At 42.4% G+C, this 21,042-nt stretch overlaps 1 protein-coding gene across 8 annotated transcripts in view; it reads left to right on the forward strand.

Moving 5' to 3' along the window:
* The first annotated feature begins 6,358 nt into the window (after window positions 1-6,358).
* LOC111847004 (membrane-associated guanylate kinase, WW and PDZ domain-containing protein 2-like) overlaps window positions 6,359-21,042 on the forward strand; it is a 93,054-nt gene continuing 78,370 nt past the window's right edge. For 4 of the 8 annotated variants that reach the window (XR_002838990.2, XM_023817810.2, XM_023817809.2 and 1 more), the window contains exon 1: window positions 6,360-7,108. Coding sequence is in view for 7 of the 8 variants with exons in the window: in XM_023817810.2 (XP_023673578.1) it covers window positions 6,811-7,108 (298 nt within the window). In the remaining variant the exon portion in view is untranslated. Of the gene's footprint in view, window positions 7,109-21,042 lie in introns of all 8 variants that reach the window. The other 4 variants (XM_023817806.2, XM_072711063.1, XM_023817808.2 and 1 more) reach the window with 3 other exon arrangements.

Here is a 21,042-nt window from a genome sequence, read left to right on the forward strand (position 1 = left end):
CAGTCTTTAATATGTTTAGCTATGTGTAAGTGGAAATTATTATCCTGGAATATTGCAACATCATGAGGGAACACTATTTGCAACATAGTGTTCGCCGGGTCCTGCAAAATGACCTAATTTCCTTAACCATTATATGCAAACTCCTACAAAATAGCTACCCAAACGATTAAGTATTCCTACGCATCTTTAACAGCTGCCAACAGGCATTGTGGGTTAAAGGCATCCTTTGACTTTCTTCAAGTCTAAACCCTTCTTTAAGTAGGAAAACATAATGAAAGATGACTTAAATAAAAGTACATTCTGAACAGAAGTCCTGACACTAAATCTGGTCTCGTGAGGCACTTCATAAACAGTTTCTGTTCACAAAGATGCTGATTCATTTCTTTGATCATTTTTGAGACTGTTTAGCAGTAATCCTGTTATCCCTGTCTGTGAGCTCTGTGACCTCTGTTCCCTTTGCTGATGCAGTATGTCCACTTTTAGCATATGCTGTCATATTTTTAAGACTTCTCCTTGGTAAACTTAATGCTTTTGCAGTTTTTTGTGACTGATGTACCTGGAATATAGGTACCACCTATTTGGCTTCTTCGGAATGCCTTCAGTTATCTGAAAACTCACATATTAATGAAATGATTGTTAGACATCTTTAATATCTGACACATACTAACTACTAATTGGCTTTCAAAATAATATAATTCACCTTTGTAGATATATTTGTAATTATGACTCAGGCTAGTCAATTCATACCGTGCCCGAGCATGTTTAACCCCAAAGTCTAGTTTGTTGACTAGTGTGATCACTCCGTAGCACCTGAGCATGGTTCAGTTGGACTGAGGCATGGTTTGCATCCAGTGGGCCAACTGTGAGTATGCCGCCCGTGCTGACATTGTGCTTGACGTTTTCATTTTATCATGCTGCACGCATAGTCTCATATTTTACTAAATATCTCACAGATTTTCTGTGTTGCATGTGGCTGTTCCTGGATACTCTTGTCCATCCAAATTTCCTCTGCCATAGACCAAAGTGATTCCTTTGCCACAATGCTTGTTAAAATGTTTGTCGCTACCAGATATGTACAGCTTACCTGATCTTTTCCTTCCAGGTTTGGTTCATATATTGCCACGGAAAAAATTAAGAGACCACTCCATATTTTTAAATAAATCTGCATTTTTAAATCCTGGGTTAACCCTGGTTCTGCTGGCAGAAGGCTACACTGTGAGGCAGGCTGCGTCCAGGCTCAAAATTTCTAAGACCGCAGTACAAGAATAAAGTGAAGCAGGAGACACTGGGAATGACCAGAAACCAGCCAGGTAAAGGGCAGAAGTGACTTTATAATGCCAGAGATGACGTTCACTTATCCGACAGTTTCTCATGAATCATAGAATGGCATCAAGTGACCTTCCAAAGGAATGGGAGACATTAAGTGCAGGTGTGAAGTGCACTGCTAGGACAGTTCATATCAGGCTCCTAGAAGCAGGACTAAAGTCCCATAAAGCAAAGAAGAAGCCCTTCATTAATGAGAAAGCGAGATCTCGGCTGCAGTTTGCAAAAAAAAAAGTGTTTTATTCACAGACAGATTTTATTCACAGACAGATTTTCTTCACAGCACACCCATAAATTGAGAAATTAGTGAAACAGAAAATTGTGCTGTGGTCTCATTTTGTTCCGCAGCTGTGTACTGTACATGTGCCATACGTGTGCCAGTTACATCACAGACGTCATTTCTGCGTTCCGAAGTTTAATTGACTTGATGCTATACTCTGATTAAAAAGTGTTCCTTTAATTTCTTTGAGCAGTGAATATATTACTACATTATAAACCTAAAATTTGCTGGACCTGGCAACACTGTTCCTTCGAGCAGAAAGCAGGCACAAAATCATTTACTATTTTGACGATGTGATGTGATGATGGCATGAAAATGAGCAAGGGACTGGTAAGAAACTAGCAAAACCACTTTGTGTCGCGCTTTGCGCAGGTGGAAAATAGAGCCATTAGTGGGACTATTAGGTTCTTGTCAGTTATTAAATCATCTCGCCTGAATCTCCCCATTTTCCTGTGCCCCCCAATGTTTAATCAGTTAACAAACAATGTGCTGCCTTCAGTGGGGTTTTGCTCACTGCTGACGGTTGTGGTCTTCAGCTCTGGTTTGCAAGGAGCCAACGACAGTGATGAAACTGAAGAGAAACCAAAGGCAAGGCTTTCATCCTGTCCCTTCATTCCCAGTGCCTTTTTCTGATTGGCTAGCAGTGGGGACAGTGGCCTCTGTGACTTTTTCTGATTGGCTAAGACAGCTAAGACTTGCTTCTACGCATGAAACTGAATTCTTGCTCTTCTTCAGCCCAGCCTGTTTTTTTTTTTTGTTGTAATCCTTCTGACTTGCATTTTTTTTAAAAGGTTTCTGCAAAAAATATCCTCTACTGCAAGGGCCAATACAAAGTGTCAATGATTGACTGAAGAGTTGCTTTTAACCTCACAGACCGGATGTACTTGGCCTAAGTTTTGATGTGATTATCATCGCTGTGAGTCCTGTCACCATGTGCTTAACGCCGCTGTGAGGCTGACCTCTACATCACTATGTAGTCTAGCTGGTGTCTTCTGGTAACTTCCTCTATTCCCTGAGCTAACTGACCTCCAACTGCTGTGCATCTGGCCTCTGTGTGACTTCTTCTACTGAGAGCCTGAATCTGTGTGATTATGGTCATCCACCATTCACCAAATGCATCATCTGCCCTTCATCATGCCTATCTGTAACAGAAAACTGCATATTTTTGTAATGTTGAGGTTTTACAATAGATTAATTATGCCCGTTCTCCTCTGTCAAGTGATAGTGTTTGACAAAAAATTTACCAATGAAAAGATGTTTTATGAAGTCATCTATTTAACTGGTATTTATGTTTGTACTAGTTAGCATTTGTATTCATCATGGTCATTTGTATGGAATACTTTATACGCTAATTTTAACAACCTAACATTGATATCTAGATATCCAGCTAACATTATTGTTAATTGTGAATATAAATCAAGATTATTTTGTATCTTGTATACACTGATCCATTGGCCTCGCTGACAACAATCCATGTAAGTCCATTTAAAACATTAAATCATTCACTGATGGCTGTGTAAAGACAGCTTTCTATTTGTGGTATCATAGGGGTCTCATTACATTGTTTTGTTTTTATTTTGTAAAGTAGTTTCTAGGAAGATGTGTTTTTCACGCTCCTGAAATAATAGATTTTTAGCACATTTTCTGTTGTGTTGTTAGATGCCACAGTCCTTCTGCACTGAGAATGTATACTTCCACCAGTTCACAAAGGAACTGAGTGCCCAATTCCTTGTCCAGTCTGCTGTAGCATTTGGATTTTGGGGTTTGTTTTCTTCTCTGCTGTGTGAGACCCATTGCAGCTCACCTGAGCAACCTTTTGATCGTCTCCGGGACCCGAAAGTACGAGAGGCTAAGGTGAGGCTGTTTGGATGAGCATCGTTCTGTTTCTGCGGTAGCAGTAATTACAAAAACTCCCAACGGGACACAAAGCACATGCTCTTGCCTCATTTACCACTAAAACCCCCACTGTTTCCAGTGTACGCCGAAACATTTCATTATACGGTATTACAGTAAAAGTCTTTAGTATGGGTCATTTTGCCAGACCTTGTAAATGGAATTATTTTAGGTACCTCCTATATTAACGAGACTCACCTTGTACAGCAGTGAGTTATTCTGGTTAACATGCATAACAGAGTAGTTGAGGGATGACAGTATGGAAGAGTTTATGTCACAGTGGGTGAAGGTTCTCCTGTCTGAGTGACTAACCCTGGATTTTGGGGTCTTTACATACCTCGTAATTCTGAGATGCTTATTCTTATCATGGACTCAGATTTAGGTCTGGGATTCATGTCCTGTCAGTGATCAGTGCAGGATTAAAGGTAAAGCAGCAGTGTCCTTCCCAGTGTCCCATGAAACCTATGTATATGATTCTAACTAAAATCAGAAGAAAACAGATAACCAGTGTTTAAGCTTTATTGCAGAAATGTATTTCCTGGTGAATTATTCATCAACTGAACAGAGAAGATTAATATTAATAAAGTGTAATAAAGTCACCCTCTATTCTCATCTGATTTCCATTATATTGTCAGCAGGTTTTAGAATACTTTAACAAACAGGGTGGGGCTTCACAACCTGAGGGTGCTGAGAGGAGAGGCCACCCTGGCGTGACTGATGGAAATGCCTGGCCTGATTTAAAGACATGGTGATAAGGCTTAATTTTAATGCAGCAAACCAGAAGCAGGGAGCCCTGCATGTGGGCCCAGAGCTGCACCAATTTTCACCACAATCACCGTGAGGAAGCTGCCATGTGACACAACATTCTCCCAAAAGTCTCCACTGCATTAAAGTCTATGCACTGCACCTCAGCAATAAGAAAAGGCAGTCACTCTCCACTGCATTAAAGTCTATCCACTGCGTCTCAGCAATAAGAAAAGGCAGTCACTCTCCAATGCATTAAAGTCTATCCACTGCATCTCAGCAATAAGAAAAGGCAGTCACTCTCCACTGCATTAAAGTCTATCCACTGCGTCTCAGCAATAAGAAAAGGCAGTCACTCTCCACTGCATTAAAGTCTATCCACTGCGTCTCAGCAATAAGAAAAGGCAGTCACTCTCCACTGCATTGAAGTCTATCCACTGCGTCTCAGCAATAAGAAACGGCAGTCACTCTCCACTGCATTAAAGTCTATCCACTGCGTCTCAGCAATAAGAAACGGCAGTCACAGCAGAAGGTCCTTACAGGGCATTGTTTAAGGTTTGCTGACCAATTATCAGGCCTGCTCTGTTTGGGTGGACTGGGCATCAGCTGCCTGGGGCTAGCAGACAGCAGGTAGCCTAGTGGCTAACGGCAAACACTCATGACATAGTGCCCCAGCAGGACCAGCAAATGTGCCTTTAGACCAGCAAATGTGCCAGCTAGACTAACTGGTCAATCAAGGTGAGGAACAGGATTTAGTCATTGGCTATAGAATATGAGATATGTCATCCATCCATCCATCTATCCTGGAAGCTACGGGCACAAGGCAGGGAACAACCCAGGACAGGGCGCCAACCCACCACAGGGCACACTCACACACCATTCTGCAATGTCATCTTATAAGGATGATTTCAAGCTTGCACTAGATAAACAGCTGGAAGATGGATAGAGTTATAGAAATATTTAAGGCTAGCACTGAGCCTTACATTAACAAATGTGTTATTCAAGAAGTATCTATATACATCCAGAATTTCCATAATAAGTAGAAATAGAATTTTAAAATAAAAGATTTTATATGTATATCAGGTAAACATGAAAACTTTAAAGCAGAGTTTAAAAAAATTCACTAAATTAGAGAAGGACTTCAGCAGAGACTTTTGGTTTTATAAGTAGATTTTGTTATGTCAATATCTCCATGGGATTGGTGACCCAGCTAACCCACCGGGATTACTTCATCACATACTTATATTTCACATTCACTTTTATTCACTATTATTTCCATCACAACAACAATGACGGCCTTGACCCGGCTCTCTCTATTTATACACGGCTGTTTTGTGTTCCTTTTCTCAGCCCACCGTCTGGGAGGGACGCTGGTGCAGCGGGACGTTAAAGTGGAGGGCAGATAGAGCAGACTGACTGAGACACACCTGAGTGTTACGGCTACCATGACTGGGGCAAGCTAAATAACAACAACAACAACAATAATAATAACAACAACGACGATGATGATGATGATAATAATAATAAATATATTACTGCATACTAAAGAGAAGAGAGTAGTAGCATTTCAAATGAAATGGTTTTATCCGAAAGGGTGGCTTTTTGAAAAGAAAAAAAAATCCTGTAAAAAGAATACGCATTTATATACACGATGAGTTGCGTTGCATTAATGCGTACTTATTTACTGCTGCATCGTGCTTTGACAGTGAGAAATCAGCATGGCAGCAGAATAAAGAAAAAATAGAATGTCATCTTCAATTTCAACTTTTGCTATGAAGACTCTCTGGAGGTCCGACTCGTTCGTGTTTATCCATATTCTCAGAGCACACGATCCTTACTGGTGCAGTTCACAGTCTGCGTAGAAACGCCATAGCGATTAACAGCGTGTTAATGATTCGGTCTGTTCCAGTCGCCCGGACAGCGGACACACCGCGGCCGGATAAAAATGTCGGCGACTTGAGGGGCGATTCGCAATATCGAGGGTGACACAGCCTCATTTCCCCCTTCTCACCCCCCGATTTCTGCAGCCTCTTTCACACCAGCAGCAGCCCAGCAGTGAGGACGAGATAGACGGGAGATCGCCCATCCAGCGCCGCATGGCCGGGACGCTCCCCGGCGGCCGCTAGACGCACAGCGCACCCTGCTGATATGCAGTCTAGACACGGTTAGATGCCGTAGTGAAAATACCCCCCCCCCCCAACCTGACATTTCTTCCATACTCCCTCCCCGTTTTCATCTTCGGCGGGGAGACCGGGAGCCCCGCTTCTCTCCTCCTTACAGACTTCACATCCGGGTCAGTGGGCTGCCTTGCGAGTGTCAGGCTGCTCCTCCTCGGTTACATTGTAACGCAGCCGCCGCCGCCCCCCTCCCCTTCACAAGCCAGCGGGCTCCAGGTAAAGAAGCGGACCTGCCATGGATGCGGCCGCTTGTGTCGTACGCTGCTACTGCTGCTGCTGAGATCACCTGGCATCCTAACCGGGGTGCTGCACCAGGGGGTGGGGGGTCGCAGCGCAAAACCCCCAAAGCGGAGATCGGGCTGACATTTCACCGCGTCGCCGTCCCTGCCAGCCATGTCCAAGAGCCTGAAGAAGAAAAACCACTGGACCAACAAAGTCCATGAGATCGTCCTCGGCAGGAATAAAGACGGCGAGCTGGGCTTCGAGCTCAAGGGCTGTGCGGAGAACGGCCAGTTCCCCCACCTCGGGGAGGTGAAGCAGGGCAAGGTAGCCTGTCAGAGCGGCAAGCTGTCCCAGGACGAGCTGCTTCTGGAGGTCAATGACACGCCAGTGGCCGGGCTCACCACCAGGGACGTGCTGGCCGTTGTCAAGCACTGCAAAGACCCGATCCGGCTCAAGTGTGTCAAGCAGGGTAAGGGCTGGACCAGGGCAGTGTCGCTTCGGCCCGTGTGCGGAGCCGCTGCGCGTCCGCGTTCATCCGTCCGCGCCGCCGCGATCTTATCCATGCGTCTCCCTGTTTCCAGGCTGGGCATTGCGCAGGGAAACAGTGAATTTATGAGTGGGTAACTTTGATTTTTTACGCGTTCTACACATGCGATTATTGATCTGTGGCGTAGATGTGTTTCGAAGTTATTACCTTTGTTTAATGACACCCCCCCCCCAAATTTGATTCAACTCAGATTTTGAAGTTATTCATTGCCATCGAGTTGTTCGTTGTTGGTGGAGTGGTGGTCTTAAGTAAGGGGGATACAAGGAATTATCTGGCGTCTAATTGGAACCATGGAGACATCGGAAATTCCGGACATGTTGTCGATGCTGAGAATCGCGTCCTTACTGTGTAATCTTGGTTTCTCTTTTGTACTGTTTGTGTTGTTGATTTCCTTGAATGCATTCTAATTTTTCGTTGGTTTGTCTAGAAAACGTTGGTGGGTGTGCCGTTTCATCCATCTAATTGTTTCATTAAACAATTTCATGTGCATGTGGGATGATAATTTAATCACTGCAAGAGACTGTACACTAATGATCATCAACAACGGATTGCTGCACAGCCAAGGACTGCTGTAAGACTCTAGGCAATATTGCATTTATATTTTTAATTCTTAAATTATTATTAGTTTTCTTCAGTTAAACCTTTATTACCAAACTAAGAAGGAGCCAGTCTGGGTATTCTTGGTTATACTTTTTATCAAGACATTCATTATATATCCATATAATGTTTTGTGTGCCTACAAACATCACTGCTTTGATTCTTATGTTGTTGAGGCTTGTTTAAATACAGTGAAAATGAACCATTTTGTCCATACGCCACACCGAGTTATAGGACCAGATGCCCAGCATCCATGCCAGAGGAACACGTATCGCAGCCCCCTGCTTGACAGTCAGTGACTCTGGCTATGAATAAACGCTGTGACATTCGCCTCCTACCCTCCCTAGTCTGGCCAGGGTTTTTCAGGCTCTTTATGGTGGTTGACTGTGAGTAACAGTTTGGTGCCATTCTTTCAGTGAGACTCATCTTCTGGGTGACCACCTCATATTGATGCTTGCATGTACTTCTGATCTGCATGTTTCATGCGAGGGACACCTGCTACAATGCGTCAAGGGAAAAATCAGAAGGATTCAGCTTCTGCTGGTCGTACATGGTGCTTCAGAGATTCTGGGTGAATGGTTGCAGGACGTTCTTCAAGTATCCATTGGCAACTCATACCACTAAATATTAAATACCTGGGCTCAAATGATAAACTGTGTAAATGGTTGTTAATTAAAAAAAAATCTCTTGGGAGTTGTGGTGTAAGCCAACGCTTTGCAGGAAATGTGCAGCTCTGTGTTTGCAAGGGTTATGTCCTGAGGCTTACATTCTTGATGTTGTGTGGACACTAAGCAGTCTGACGTGGGATAAATACAAATATCTGAGCTTAGGAGGAGTTGTACCTTACGCTCTGAGGAACTGTGGTGCTATTGTGAGCATAGCTTATGCTATGAGGAAGACAGGGCTTACGTTACAATCGATTATGATGTCAATAAGGTGCACTTCTTGATTATGATGTCACAAAGGTACAGCTTATAGTGTAAATAGGACTAAGCTATAAGATGAGAGTGGGTAAGGAGTCATGTTTCAGCCAGTGAGCATATCTAAACCCAGATCTGCAAGCCATGTCATTCTGGATAAACATATCTAAATTGTAAATGCTTGATGCAGTGACACAAGAATGACACATCATCAGTGTCAGTCTGGCTTGCAGTGTGAGAAAGGATGGTAACTGAGGTCTTAGGGTATGGAAAACTACCTTCAGTGAGCCTCATATTAAAGAAATACAAGCCTATTAGCACAGAGACACCTACTCATCTGCTTCCTGTTTTGGCTTAGTTTTAGTCTGTTTTTGTCCAAGCTCCCTAAACTGTTGATTTCATGCATGCTCTGGCAACATCTGTTATTTTGCTGCTATGATATAATTCCCATTGAGTAAATAAGTGCACCTCATTTGGACGGATTTAGGAAGCGTTAATCCTTCCCTGGATGAAAAACTGATTTTAAAAATGTGAATTTTTTTTGCATGTTTTACAATAGCGGAGTTTGGGTATGTGGCAGTGTCGACAGTATTGCCATGGCGATCTCCAAGCATTTCACTGCTTGCAAACCCCCCACTTGCAACCAGTGGCAGTAATTGAGAAAAAGCAGAAATGTGTGTGTGTGTGTGTGTGAGAGAGAGAGAGAGAGAGAGAGAGAGAAACTCTGATGCACTGAACTGCGTTTCTGGGGCTGCATTGGCAGGGTGTAAAGTAGAACCGTTGACCAGGTCACCTCCATAACATGACGTCTGATGCTGGGGTGCTGCATGCAGAGCATCATTTTCTTTTCAATTCAATTCAGTCTCTTTTCTATGCCGCATTTTCCACAACATTACATCGTCTCAAACCACTTTATATTATCCCTCCCCGATGGTCCCAGAGACTCAGCCAGAGGCAAGAGTAGCAAGGAAAACCTCCCTAGGAGGAAGAAACCTTGGGAGGAAACAGACTCAAAGGGGGAGCCCATCCTCCAGGGGCCGGCAGAGGAAATCCAAAATAACAGTCTCGATTTATAAAGTAAAATTGCATATAGGCCAGGTATAAATGTGGAAGGTCCAGTGGAATTATGATGTCAGGACAGAGGCAGGTATGGAAGCTGCTTTCTTCAGCAGGAGTTTCTTCCCTTCATGCTCCCAAAGCATTACGGTAGTAATGCTATTTGAATGATTGTCATTGTTAATGAAGACGTAGGTTGTGGCGAGAGGTCTGGGTTATCCCTGTTGGGTGACTGTGACGTGTTCATGTGGCTGTCTACCCCAGTGTCCCACCCTCGTTTTCTCTCTCCTTCCTTTACACGCCTGATCTCACTTCCTCCATTTCTTCCTGCTGTAGGCCATTAAAACCAGTCACTCTTAGACCGAGCCGGCAGTCCTTTTGCTCTGATTTCCGATGCAAATTTTGCTCCACATACAGTAGGCGCCGGTGAGGAGGAGAGCTGCTGCTCAGGAGGTGTGGGGTTAGACGGTGCCGTGTTGCTCCCTCAGCAGGCGTCGGCAGATGGTGGAAATGAGGTTTCCTTGAAGAGCCGCGGGCTTTGGGGACAAGGTGACATTTTCAGGTTAGATCAGAGGGGTCTGCTAGTGTGGCCGTATTAGGGCCACGGAAACTCAGTGGAGTGGATTGACAGGCCTGATGGCCAGTTGTACCTTAGGAGTCACTAAGAGTATGTTGGCTGGGGGCATAGGTGGATCTAAGCCCTATTGACGGGGGCTTCAGCCCCCTATTTTTTGTCTCAGTCCCCCATAAAAATATTTTTTCTGAAATCATTAAGTGATTTATCTCGTATTTTCATATATATTTCTTACCCCTAGCTCGGCAAACTGTGTGTTGGGGATGTTTAATCACGTGGGGGGAAGGAGGTTTTCTGGGAGCTAAGCCCCCCAAGGGTAAAAACCTAGTATCGCCCCTGGGTGGGGGCAGAGCGTCGTTTTCCACCAGCTAAGCCTAGGGGGTACAGGTGAAATGAGCGCTGGACTTGTGGTGTGTGTGTCACCAGTGACTGCCTCAGATACCATTTACCTTCCACCTTGCATCAGTAGATAACATAAACAGTGCACTGCTATGTTCCTTCTGTGCCCTCTGTACAAAAGCCTTCCACCATCTCACCATCTGGAGAAGCACTGTTTATGTCCGCAGGCCTGTCAAGGTCATGTGATGTCATACTTGATGTGCCTAGGCAATGGAGCAGGGAAAGTGTGCGTGTGTGTGTGTGTGTATATTAGTGTAGTCTATGTGTTTGGTTGTGCATAATGGAATGTTTTGTGTATATGTGAGTTCTGAATGAATGTATATGTTACAAGTGGTGGTCTGATTGTCCTTCTCCACTAACTTCATCCTTCCATCCATCCATCCATCCATCCATCCATCAAACCTTATCAAAGGTTTGGGGGGTCCGGAGACTACCCCATGCAACCCAGTGTGGGGTACACACCAGATGGCGTGGAATGCCAGCCCATCACAGGGCACATTCACAATCAGACAGTAATATAAAAAACACCAGTTAGCCTGCCTGCATGATTTTTGTAAAGCAGGAGGAAAGTGAAATATCTGGATGAAACCTGCAAAACTTGGTGAGAACATCCACATGCCTGGAGTTATAAAGCCACCGTGTCCTCCCCCACTGACTGATAATGAATGAATATTTGTACGTCACTTCTCCAAACCACACCTGTCCATCTCCCTTAACACATATTCTACTGTGTATGTCTATTATGATAGTATTATGCTGAACCCTGCAGTGACTTAATCCATCTAATCACCCTGTATGACATGCACAAATAAAAGAAAGCTGGGAGCCAAATTCTCCAGAATGAAACCACCTGTGATAAATGAGTAGAGGAGAACCTCAATAAGCTGTAATGATCCAAGGCCGGTCAGTCTTCTTCAGCTAGAATTAACGATAAGACTACATCAGTAAACTCTACAAGTAATGAGCCAGATGGGCAGAACCTCACTTTAGCAAAGAAGCCTACATTATATGGAACCAGAGCAGTAGATCCTGAACCAGCTGGTGAATCAAAAAGAGAACGAGAAACCTCATTAATGTTTGAAGCAAAAACAGAAGAACATGCAGGGTTGTGATACAGTGCTGTGGATGTTTGCTCTCTCTGATGCATCTCATGTGTCTGAGGTTAAGCATCTTCTGTGTGCTGTACTATATATATAATTATTTTTTGTCCACTATACATAACTACTTCTCGCAAAAATGAGTTTTTAAATCCATTCTCCACCAGACAGGAGGTTTTTCTTGGCTTCCAACAACTAATCCTATTAGGGTTAAAAAACAAAAAACAAAAAAACATTTGCTGTTCATATAGAGGCTGATGCTGTTGTTCCTCTGACTATATAGTGTCCATAGTCAGTATTTTAATTTTCGTGTGTGTATGTTTTAGAGCACTTTTCTCTTGGCAGACCTCCGTGTTGGTTTTCATTTCAGAAAGCTCTTTGATCTTTGCCTAGATTGTGTTCTTGATTTTGTAACTGCTGCCAGTTCCATAATTACGTGAAAGGTGTATTGAGTATGTTTGTTAAAATAAAACTGCATAATTCATTTCCTCCCTTAAGAGTGTAAAATGGTATTGATCTTAATTAGATACTCATTTAGTTTAATTCATGGTTTATCATCCGAACGATTAAATATATGTGCTGCAAAGTAATTGCCCTGATTTCACTCACCCCTGTATTAGCAATTTAAAGACCAGAAAAGGTACCACACAAAAAACTTCATTTAGTAGAATTTTAAGTGTAGAACGAATAATGATTAAAATGCAGTCAACAACAATCACGCTTATCAATCAATGTTGGGAGTCACCCTAGAGAATTTCAGGAATGAAAAGGGGCATGGAATGTGTTTCCTGCGAAATGGAAGATTAACGGTACACATGTTTTTCTGTTCTGCTCTTTCAGCTTGGGTTTTCAGTGCGCAGAAGCCTAGAGAAATCCTAAAACTATGATTTCAAACATACCCTAATATTCTGATACATATAATATTGATAATATTAGTTAATTGGTTCTTGTTCTCCTTGTCTCCTCTCCTGCTGAACTGGTGTGAAAACCAGCGAAGGGAAATTAGCCTCTGTTTCACTCTTCTCATAGAGACGAAGGGTCTGATTGTGGCAAAGTGCTGTGCGATGCCCCCTGGGCTGCTGTGGGGGCGGCCAGCGCGCTCTGTCCAGCTGACTGTGTCCACTGTGAGGTGTCACTGCTGAAGGCAGGGCTACAAAGTCTTAAAACAAGGGATTAAGGGTGAGACCAAGCCGCTTCTCCTGTGACGTTGCCTAGAAGCTCCCTGTGGGACGCGGTGAAAGCAGCAGCGTGAGGCGGAGGCCAAGACGAAACGCAGGAATTTCTCCAGCTGTGGCGGAGCGAGTTTCGCTCGCGATGCGAGCGGGCTGCAGACACACAGCAAGCACAGATGTTAATGTCTCACTGCTCAGGCTTCCTTAATGACTGTGTACTGACTGTGTAAACAACAAGGCCTCACTGTGCGAATGACTGGCTGCTCGACGTCTTAAAAACCGTGGCTCTTCGTTCGTGGCGTCTTTCCCCAGCGAGGGCTGCCTGTCCTCTCGCTTTCTCCTGTCACTGTTCCCGTTTACCTCTTCAGGATGGGACGCTTCTGCCTTGAGTATTACTGTAGCGTGATGATTCAGCTCCACTGGAATTTCATGAAGGATCAGCTCCCCCTCCCCCGCTTATTTTACATTTCATTCAGTATTTTTTTTTTTTTTGAGCAAAAGAGGCCCTGTGTCATGCGGCGTGGAAATTTATTGGGGTGGGGGCAGGAATGTTTGCGGAATGGGACAGGGGCTTAGTCATGTGACAGGAAGGGTCCTGTGACACAGGGAAATGCTGGGCAGTGTGCATGTGGCTGGGTGGGTCCCTGGCAGACCCTCAAGTTTCTGTGTTACCCTTCATATGGGCTGCCTGCTGTGCAGCTCCAGCGACAGGAGATCCGTTTCTGTGCTTGATAAGCAGCAGGGCTCTCATTGGATGTTGGGAGGCAACCTAAGAGAATTTCATTTCATGAATTGCAGAGGTGGACATTTCAGGTCTAGAAAGTAAAAATCCAAACCAGGATTTTTTTTAACCAACCAGTTGAGTATTAAGAGTCACAGTCACAGAGTACTTAATTGGTCGGTTGAAACAAAATCTTGGTCTGGACTTTTACTTTCTGGACCTGAAACGTTCACCTCTGAGTGCATGGGCTGTATTTCCTACAACATGGAAGATAAATGGTACATACGTTTGTGTATTCTGCTCTTTCACAGATTTCCACTCAGTAAAACCCTAGAAGAACCTTAAAACTGCCCTAATATTCTAATACATATAGTATTGATTATATTAGTGAGCTGAGGTCCAGAGAGTAAAGGTCAGATACAGACCGGGATTTTGTTTCAACCAACCAGTTGAGTACTCTGGGACTGTGACTCTTAATTCTCAACTGGTTGGTTGAAGCAAAATCCTGGTCTGGACTTTTACTCTCTGGACCTGAATTACCCAACTCTGTTAGTTAGTGCTTGATTGTTTGGTTTTTGTCCTCCTTGTGATCAGTGCACTGTTGACAGGAAACGCACTTGAGTGTCATCAATACTGTGCACTTTCTTTCATCTTGTGGACGGTGGGAGAGCAGAGAGGCAGAGTGTGGGATGAGATTGGAGCTCGATAGAGTGGAGACTCTGCCACCGGGCAGCATGGAGATTAAAGACTAGCATGGAAGGGGGGAAATGGAGCAGCTCAGATCTTTTGGCACGGCTGTGTCCCTGGCTGAGGTGATGATTTGGGAGTGATTTCTGCAGGAAGTGTGATGCCTGTTTTCCCCGGCGGAGACGTGTGATCACGTCAGACTGGGGAGGGATTGTAGTCATGTTCTCCCTGTCACAGCCTTCACTGGCAGTAAGCATTTTTACTTTGTCAGGCTCACTTTGCTTGGAAACAAGTCTGACCTGTTTTTTTTTCTGTTGGAATATTAAGGGATATTTTAGTAGCATGGAGTTTGTCAAAAAAAGACCTTATATTATCTTTCTAGAAATGAAATTACTAGAAAATTGCAGAAGGTTCTCTCTTTGGAAGTGGTTCCCATTGACTCCTATATCATTCTACTCTCAACTTTTAAGCTTTAGAGAGTAATTTGAAAAAACGTTTTTTTCATACTGGAGTCATACTGGAATCCCAAGGTCTTGAAGATTTATCAACAAATGTGTTGTTAGTCTACTGCTCAAAATTTCTACCACACACTTTCCAGAAAAGGCATTATAATTTTCCATCCATCCATCCAATGATTTTCTCATCACATCCTTTTCAGAATCGTACACAGATATACTGTATTCCAAATGCTATTTATGAAATGTGAGCTTCTGGTAGAAATTGCATAGATAAATGTACCATGAAATGTTTGATCTGATGCTACAGTGGGTGCTAGAAAAAGCCAACTCATCTGCTCCCAGAATAACAAGAAAGGTGCCAAAAATGTTAAAATGTGGTATATGACTTCATAATTACCATATAATGGAGAGTGAAGGCCTCCCTGAGCATATAAAATGATGGGAGGGTTATGAATTTCTAAATATTAAGAAATGAAGAGTATACCATAAGGTGTCTGTATATAGAATTTTTTCATCTATGACGACAATACCAAATATTGTGCAGGGGTAAGTCTATTATTAGGGGTCTTGGAAGCCTTGGAAGTGATTGCAGTCTCTTAGTATCTCACTGTTTTATGGTTGTCTTGTTTTATAGGTGTGGATCTGTGAGATGAATATAGTCAATATTTTGATGCACAAAACATTTTTCAAAAGACAGTAATGTCTCTCTCATTGCAAACATGTAGACTGAATTTGATTTTCAGCTGAATTGAGAGCTGATCACTGACAGATGTAGGTTTAACGTGTTTAATGGCTGTCGATTATTCTAACAAACAAAGCCTGATGATTTTGCGGCTTTGATTGAAATGCCCCATAATGCATACGCCTGCCTGTCATTGTGAATGTGAAGCTGTTGTGTGTTTCGTCTTTGAATCCTGCATCGCTCTCCCCGCCAGCTGTGAGTAATAAATATTCTGATGCACAGCTGTTTGTTAAAGGCAGAGGAGGTGTGAGGCATTCTGCTGTTGGGGCTCCCTGCACTCTTTGGGGGTTTGACACATTTTTTAATCCTATCTGAAAAAAATCAAATGAAACAAAAGTGAAATAAAATATTGAGTTCTTATAATGTTCACTATCCATCCTGTAATCTCGTTCCTATCCTGGTCAGTGTTCCAGTGGGGGCAAAAAGGTTGGGGTACACCATGGAAGAGATGCCGTTCCATCCAGAGCACGAGAATTAGCCTAACTGCAAGTCTTTGAACTGTGTGAAGATGCACTTCGTACTGCTGGAGCCCGGCGAGAACATGAAAAGTCCTTGTATAATGACCACATCTCCTTAAAAAAAAAAACCTTATAAATACCTCCTTGGCATAAATATAGCACTTCTGGGGGTAACTATTTTACATGGGTTCTCCATAATTTAATCATGTAGCTACACTTGATTGGGCATTATGAGAGGTCAGTTTCTGCCCGTGTTCAGACATGGTCACGGTGAAAGCGTTTTCTGACTTTAGCAGCTATATATTTATGTGACAGATCTCATTCTCATCTCGAGGGCTGGGTGGCAAGGAGCAGAGCTGCCCGGACCTGTCCCCCCTCCCCCCTCCCCATCCCCCGCAACTTCCAACAGCACCAACCCCATTCCTCATGGTACTTATATATTTTTGTTATGTGTCAGATTGAATATGATCAGTATCTATTGATAAACCTGTGTAATTGTTCACACTGTGCAGGAAGGGCATGTGTGCAGGGATTAAATCTTTAGTGATGACAATGGGGGGAGGGTTAAATGAATGTTAAAAGGAAATCACATCACACTGTGCACAGTGTCCCTGTTTATGATCCTATTTCCTGTGCGGTCCTGTCAGCCTGCTCTCACTGGACTCAAACCAGAAAAAAAAGCACATGCTCTCTGAGAGCCTGTCATCTAGCAAGGCAGAATCACTTAATTGGAACTTTCTGAAAGCCCACTCACCTTAATTAGCATTAGTCCACCATTGTCTAAATGGACAGAGCAGAAATGGGTCTCTTTTACTGTAGTTTGCCGAGGACTAACATTAGATATGCTATGACTGCAATACTGACCCTTGTAATGGGTTTTATCCACCCTTATATGAAAATTGATGCTCTATTTTTACTTGCTGTTTATGCGGTTTGATATTCTTACAGGAGTAATTTAGATGAAGCGCAGAGAGGTATTGCGGCTGGCTGAGGGTCTCTCTGTGGCTGCGACGTCAGGTTACTGATAGAGGTCTCCCCTCGTGGCTAGCGGAGTCCAGATGTCGTCACTCAGACGTGTCTGGAACCTTGCATAAGCTGCATTTTTTCATCCACATGTCCCGTACAGAGGTCTTTGGGGTGGGTGGGGATCATGCCTGGGAGGGAGGACTGCAGGACCCGGTGGGGCACAGGGACAAGTGCTCACAGCCTCTCTTAGCACTTGGATGCTCTCCATCTCTAGCTGGCCCAATGCGGCAGGCTGAGACCTTAGCAGTGATGACAGCCTACATGTGGGACTGAGAAAAGAGAAACCTCAATTACCACAGTGCTTCCGGGTTGTTCTTCGCGGGTCGTATTCAGTACCTCACAATAGAGTTGGGTAGTATGACTGAAAAACAAAACCTTGATATCTTAAGTCACCATATCGATATTTGATATATACTGACATTATTAATGTTTCTCTAAAATACTTTTTAGTCAGGAGAGAAATTAACCATGGTTTTATTTATTCACATCAATGTTCCCCATCTGGAAAACACAAAAAGTGCATCTCTGCTGAACATACAGTATCACTTAAGATGTAAAAAAAAAAGAAAAACTGTTCTTAGAAAAAATGAAAATTGACTCATTATCCAAGGACCTGAAATGTAAACAAACCTTTCAAGTATTAAACAAATAGATAAGACTTTGTATAACATTTTTTCAGTGCTGTTTTGTTCCACTGCTGAAGTATTTCACATGAACTGAAATAATAACAATAATAATAATAATAATAATAATTTACTGAATATGTATGGAACCCTGGAAGGGAGATGTAGGGAAATGTTCATAAAAAAGGATTTCAAGTATTTAACATTCAGGTTGCTCAAAAGTTAAATGTATGGAGTAAAATTTACAACCACATAGCACTGCAAAGAAACGTGTGCTGTACTATCTCGTCGTAAGGTGAGCAAAGATGTTGTGTTTAAATGTTTAGTAGTAGATCCTCCTCATGAAATTTTAGCAGAGCGATATTTGCAAAATGCATTTCTAACGACGTTAAAAAATTCCACCCAGCAGACATTTTTCTGACTGTTTAGTACGCGGCTGTGCAAAGCAATATGGGTCACCATTTTACAGGGAATTATCGGCGGTAAATATTCACTCATTTTTTGATATATGACACAGCCCTTCCTCAAGATTGTGACAAACTATACGTTTTAAAATCTGTGCATGTGTTAAAAGCCTGTCAGATGGAAAATGTCCTGTTTATCCCAGCAACTTACTTTGCTCTGTATTGTGTAAAAGTACCTTTTATGTTAGTTTATGTGAAATTATTAGCAAACTATTTTAAGAAATAAGATGCAGTTGCAGCCCTGAAATATGGGAAACCTTTCCCATTAATTAATAGTATTATCGTTTGCCTGTGTCCTTGTGCAAATCCATGGTGACGGAGCCAGTCAGATTTCTGCCCCATGTTGTAATGAATGCTGAAGCATTAGCACTGGCAGCCACTGCAGATTGCAGTGAGGCTCTCAAAGCCTTGTGTCTGACAAGTAAGCATGTCACTTAACTGCGCAGAATCTCACTGTCACAGATGTGAACTCTTTACTGAGAATCGCTTAGTTTTCTCCTAGTTATTTTGGAAAAAGACAAACAGGCAGAGATTTTTGGAAAGATATTGTTCATAATCATAATTATGTTCATATACTGTTTTCTGTGCATGAATATGGATTTTTTTACATCTGTGGTATCCCACTAGTTAATCGGTACTGTTAGTACACACATTTTATAAGTGTGATTGCAGTGAAAAAATATTAATTGAATGGAAGGTGATTTTGAAATTCACAATGGTCATAGTGTCCTTGGTGTTCTGTTTCTTGGCCTTGGATTAAAATAGTAAAATCCTGTGTAGAAATCCCAGATTTGGCTGCATAAACCACATTAACTGCTGCTTTGTAGTTTTCTGTGAAGGAATCAGTAGCTTTTGTTCATGTAACAAAACAAAGACCTTGGAGAGATGGCTGAATCCCAATACTTAAAAGGATTCTCACCTCACCAATAATACTGGTGACACTGGCATAAGGTATCAAGGTGAAAGAGAAGAATTTCAAGGAGAAAAAATGGGGGATTTGGGGATAGACCTTGCAAAGACTCCAAAACAACTCTGCCTCTAGTGACTAGCAGTGGTACTGCATCAGATTGTCAGCAACCTTTGTGTTGTTTCTTGAAATTTGTCTATTTTCTTTAATATATCAGTTTCATTGTTGTTATTTATAATGGTGAAAAAAATCAGTATTGTTTTTAACCCCTCAAAAGTAGCAGTGACCATTATGTACAGACAGAACCACTGATGTGGATAAGAGTCAGTAATGTCATTATCATGTTTAAGAAACACCGTCTGGGAAGCCAGGTCATTCCACGTTATGTTTATTCGTGAACCGTGCTTGTAGTGGGGCTCAATTCTGACTGAGTTACCGGGTTTGTGTTGCGTTTTGTGTGTGCATCCCATTCCTCGTAATGGCATTTAGGTTAAAGTTTGCAGTTCAGGACTGGTGAAATATTCAACTGACGCCTGAATGTAAGCCCATCCTCACCAGCCTGATATGAAAGATTACATTTGTATTCATGCTTTTTTTGAATGTTTGAAGGGCTGAGCATGAATGTTGTGGTTGTGCATCTTTGGGTTTGTTTGTATTTAGTATAGTCAGAAAGACTAAAACACCAGGAACAATATTCTGACTACTTATTTGCTTATATCCAGTGGTTTGTTGCTGTCGTAAAGTATATCAAAGGCAACGGGCAAAGAGCTACAAGTTTAAATGATTGTCTGTTCCATGTATTATGATGAAAGCATGTTCATTACAAAATGTTTGTTATATGTCATAGAAATATCACTTTGCCGGTTTCAGCATCTGTTAAACACCCAATCCGTCTTGGGCAAATAAGATTGTTTTCACCCTATAAAACTCTGCACTTCAGACATGACTATAAACATGCTTTTGGATCTGCTTTTGGTTTTGGCTCATTTCTGCTGGGAAAAATACGTTTTCTCAGTTTAATTGGAGTGTTGGTTGAGTTATAGGCTGCTTAGTTATTGGCACCCCACAGAGACTGTGCAGCAGGTAACTGATTCTTGTCTGTACCTAGGAACGTATTGCAAATGACCTCTGGTTACAGACCAGGAGTTAGTGCAGGCTTCTCCACTAACACAGGGTACATTCAACACTTTTGTGATGGAAAATATTTTTCAATCATTTTTTTTCTTTTTTTTCCCTAGTCTTTCGCATCACATTTAGAAAAGTAATCACCAACCCTCCAAGTCAATACATTATAAATAGGCTCCCCGTCTTTGTGGGTATGTCTTTGTACATTTTGATTTTGGAATTTTTGCCCAATCCTCTATGCAAATTTGTTCTATCTCTGCCAAGTTAGTGTTAGTGGACAACAATTTTTAGGTCACCATGGATTTTCAATGGCGTTTGATTGGGTCGTCTCAAAATACTGATCCTCTTGTTTTTCATCCATCCCTTTGTAGTGTCTGTCATGTGTTTTACACCATGATCGTAGTGGTAGCTTCTGGGTTGTGCCTTTTTCCATGTAGTTGAAATGGAATTCTCATGTCCCTTGAAAAATGGCTTTGTTAATTTTTATAACCTAGCCCAACTTCTCCTGAAAGCTGTGTTTATTATTATTTTTTTAAGTTCAGTGTGGTTCTTTGGCATGACCTATTGTACCCAGTGTATTCTGTAACTCAGTGTTATATACTGTACACTATATGGACAAAAGTATTGGGATACACATCTTAATAATTGAATTCAGGTGTTTCATTCAGACCCATTGCCACAGGTGCATATAGTCAGTCAGGTTTACAAACATTTCTGAAAGAATGTGTCATTCAGTGAATCCGAGCGTGGTGCTGTCATAGGAGGCCATCTTTGCAATAAATCCGAAATTTCTTCCCTGCTAGATATTCCATGGTCAACCATAACTGATA

The sequence above is a fragment of the Paramormyrops kingsleyae genome, chromosome 1, assembly GCF_048594095.1.
Source record: "Paramormyrops kingsleyae isolate MSU_618 chromosome 1, PKINGS_0.4, whole genome shotgun sequence".
NCBI lineage: Eukaryota > Metazoa > Chordata > Actinopteri > Osteoglossiformes > Mormyridae > Paramormyrops > Paramormyrops kingsleyae.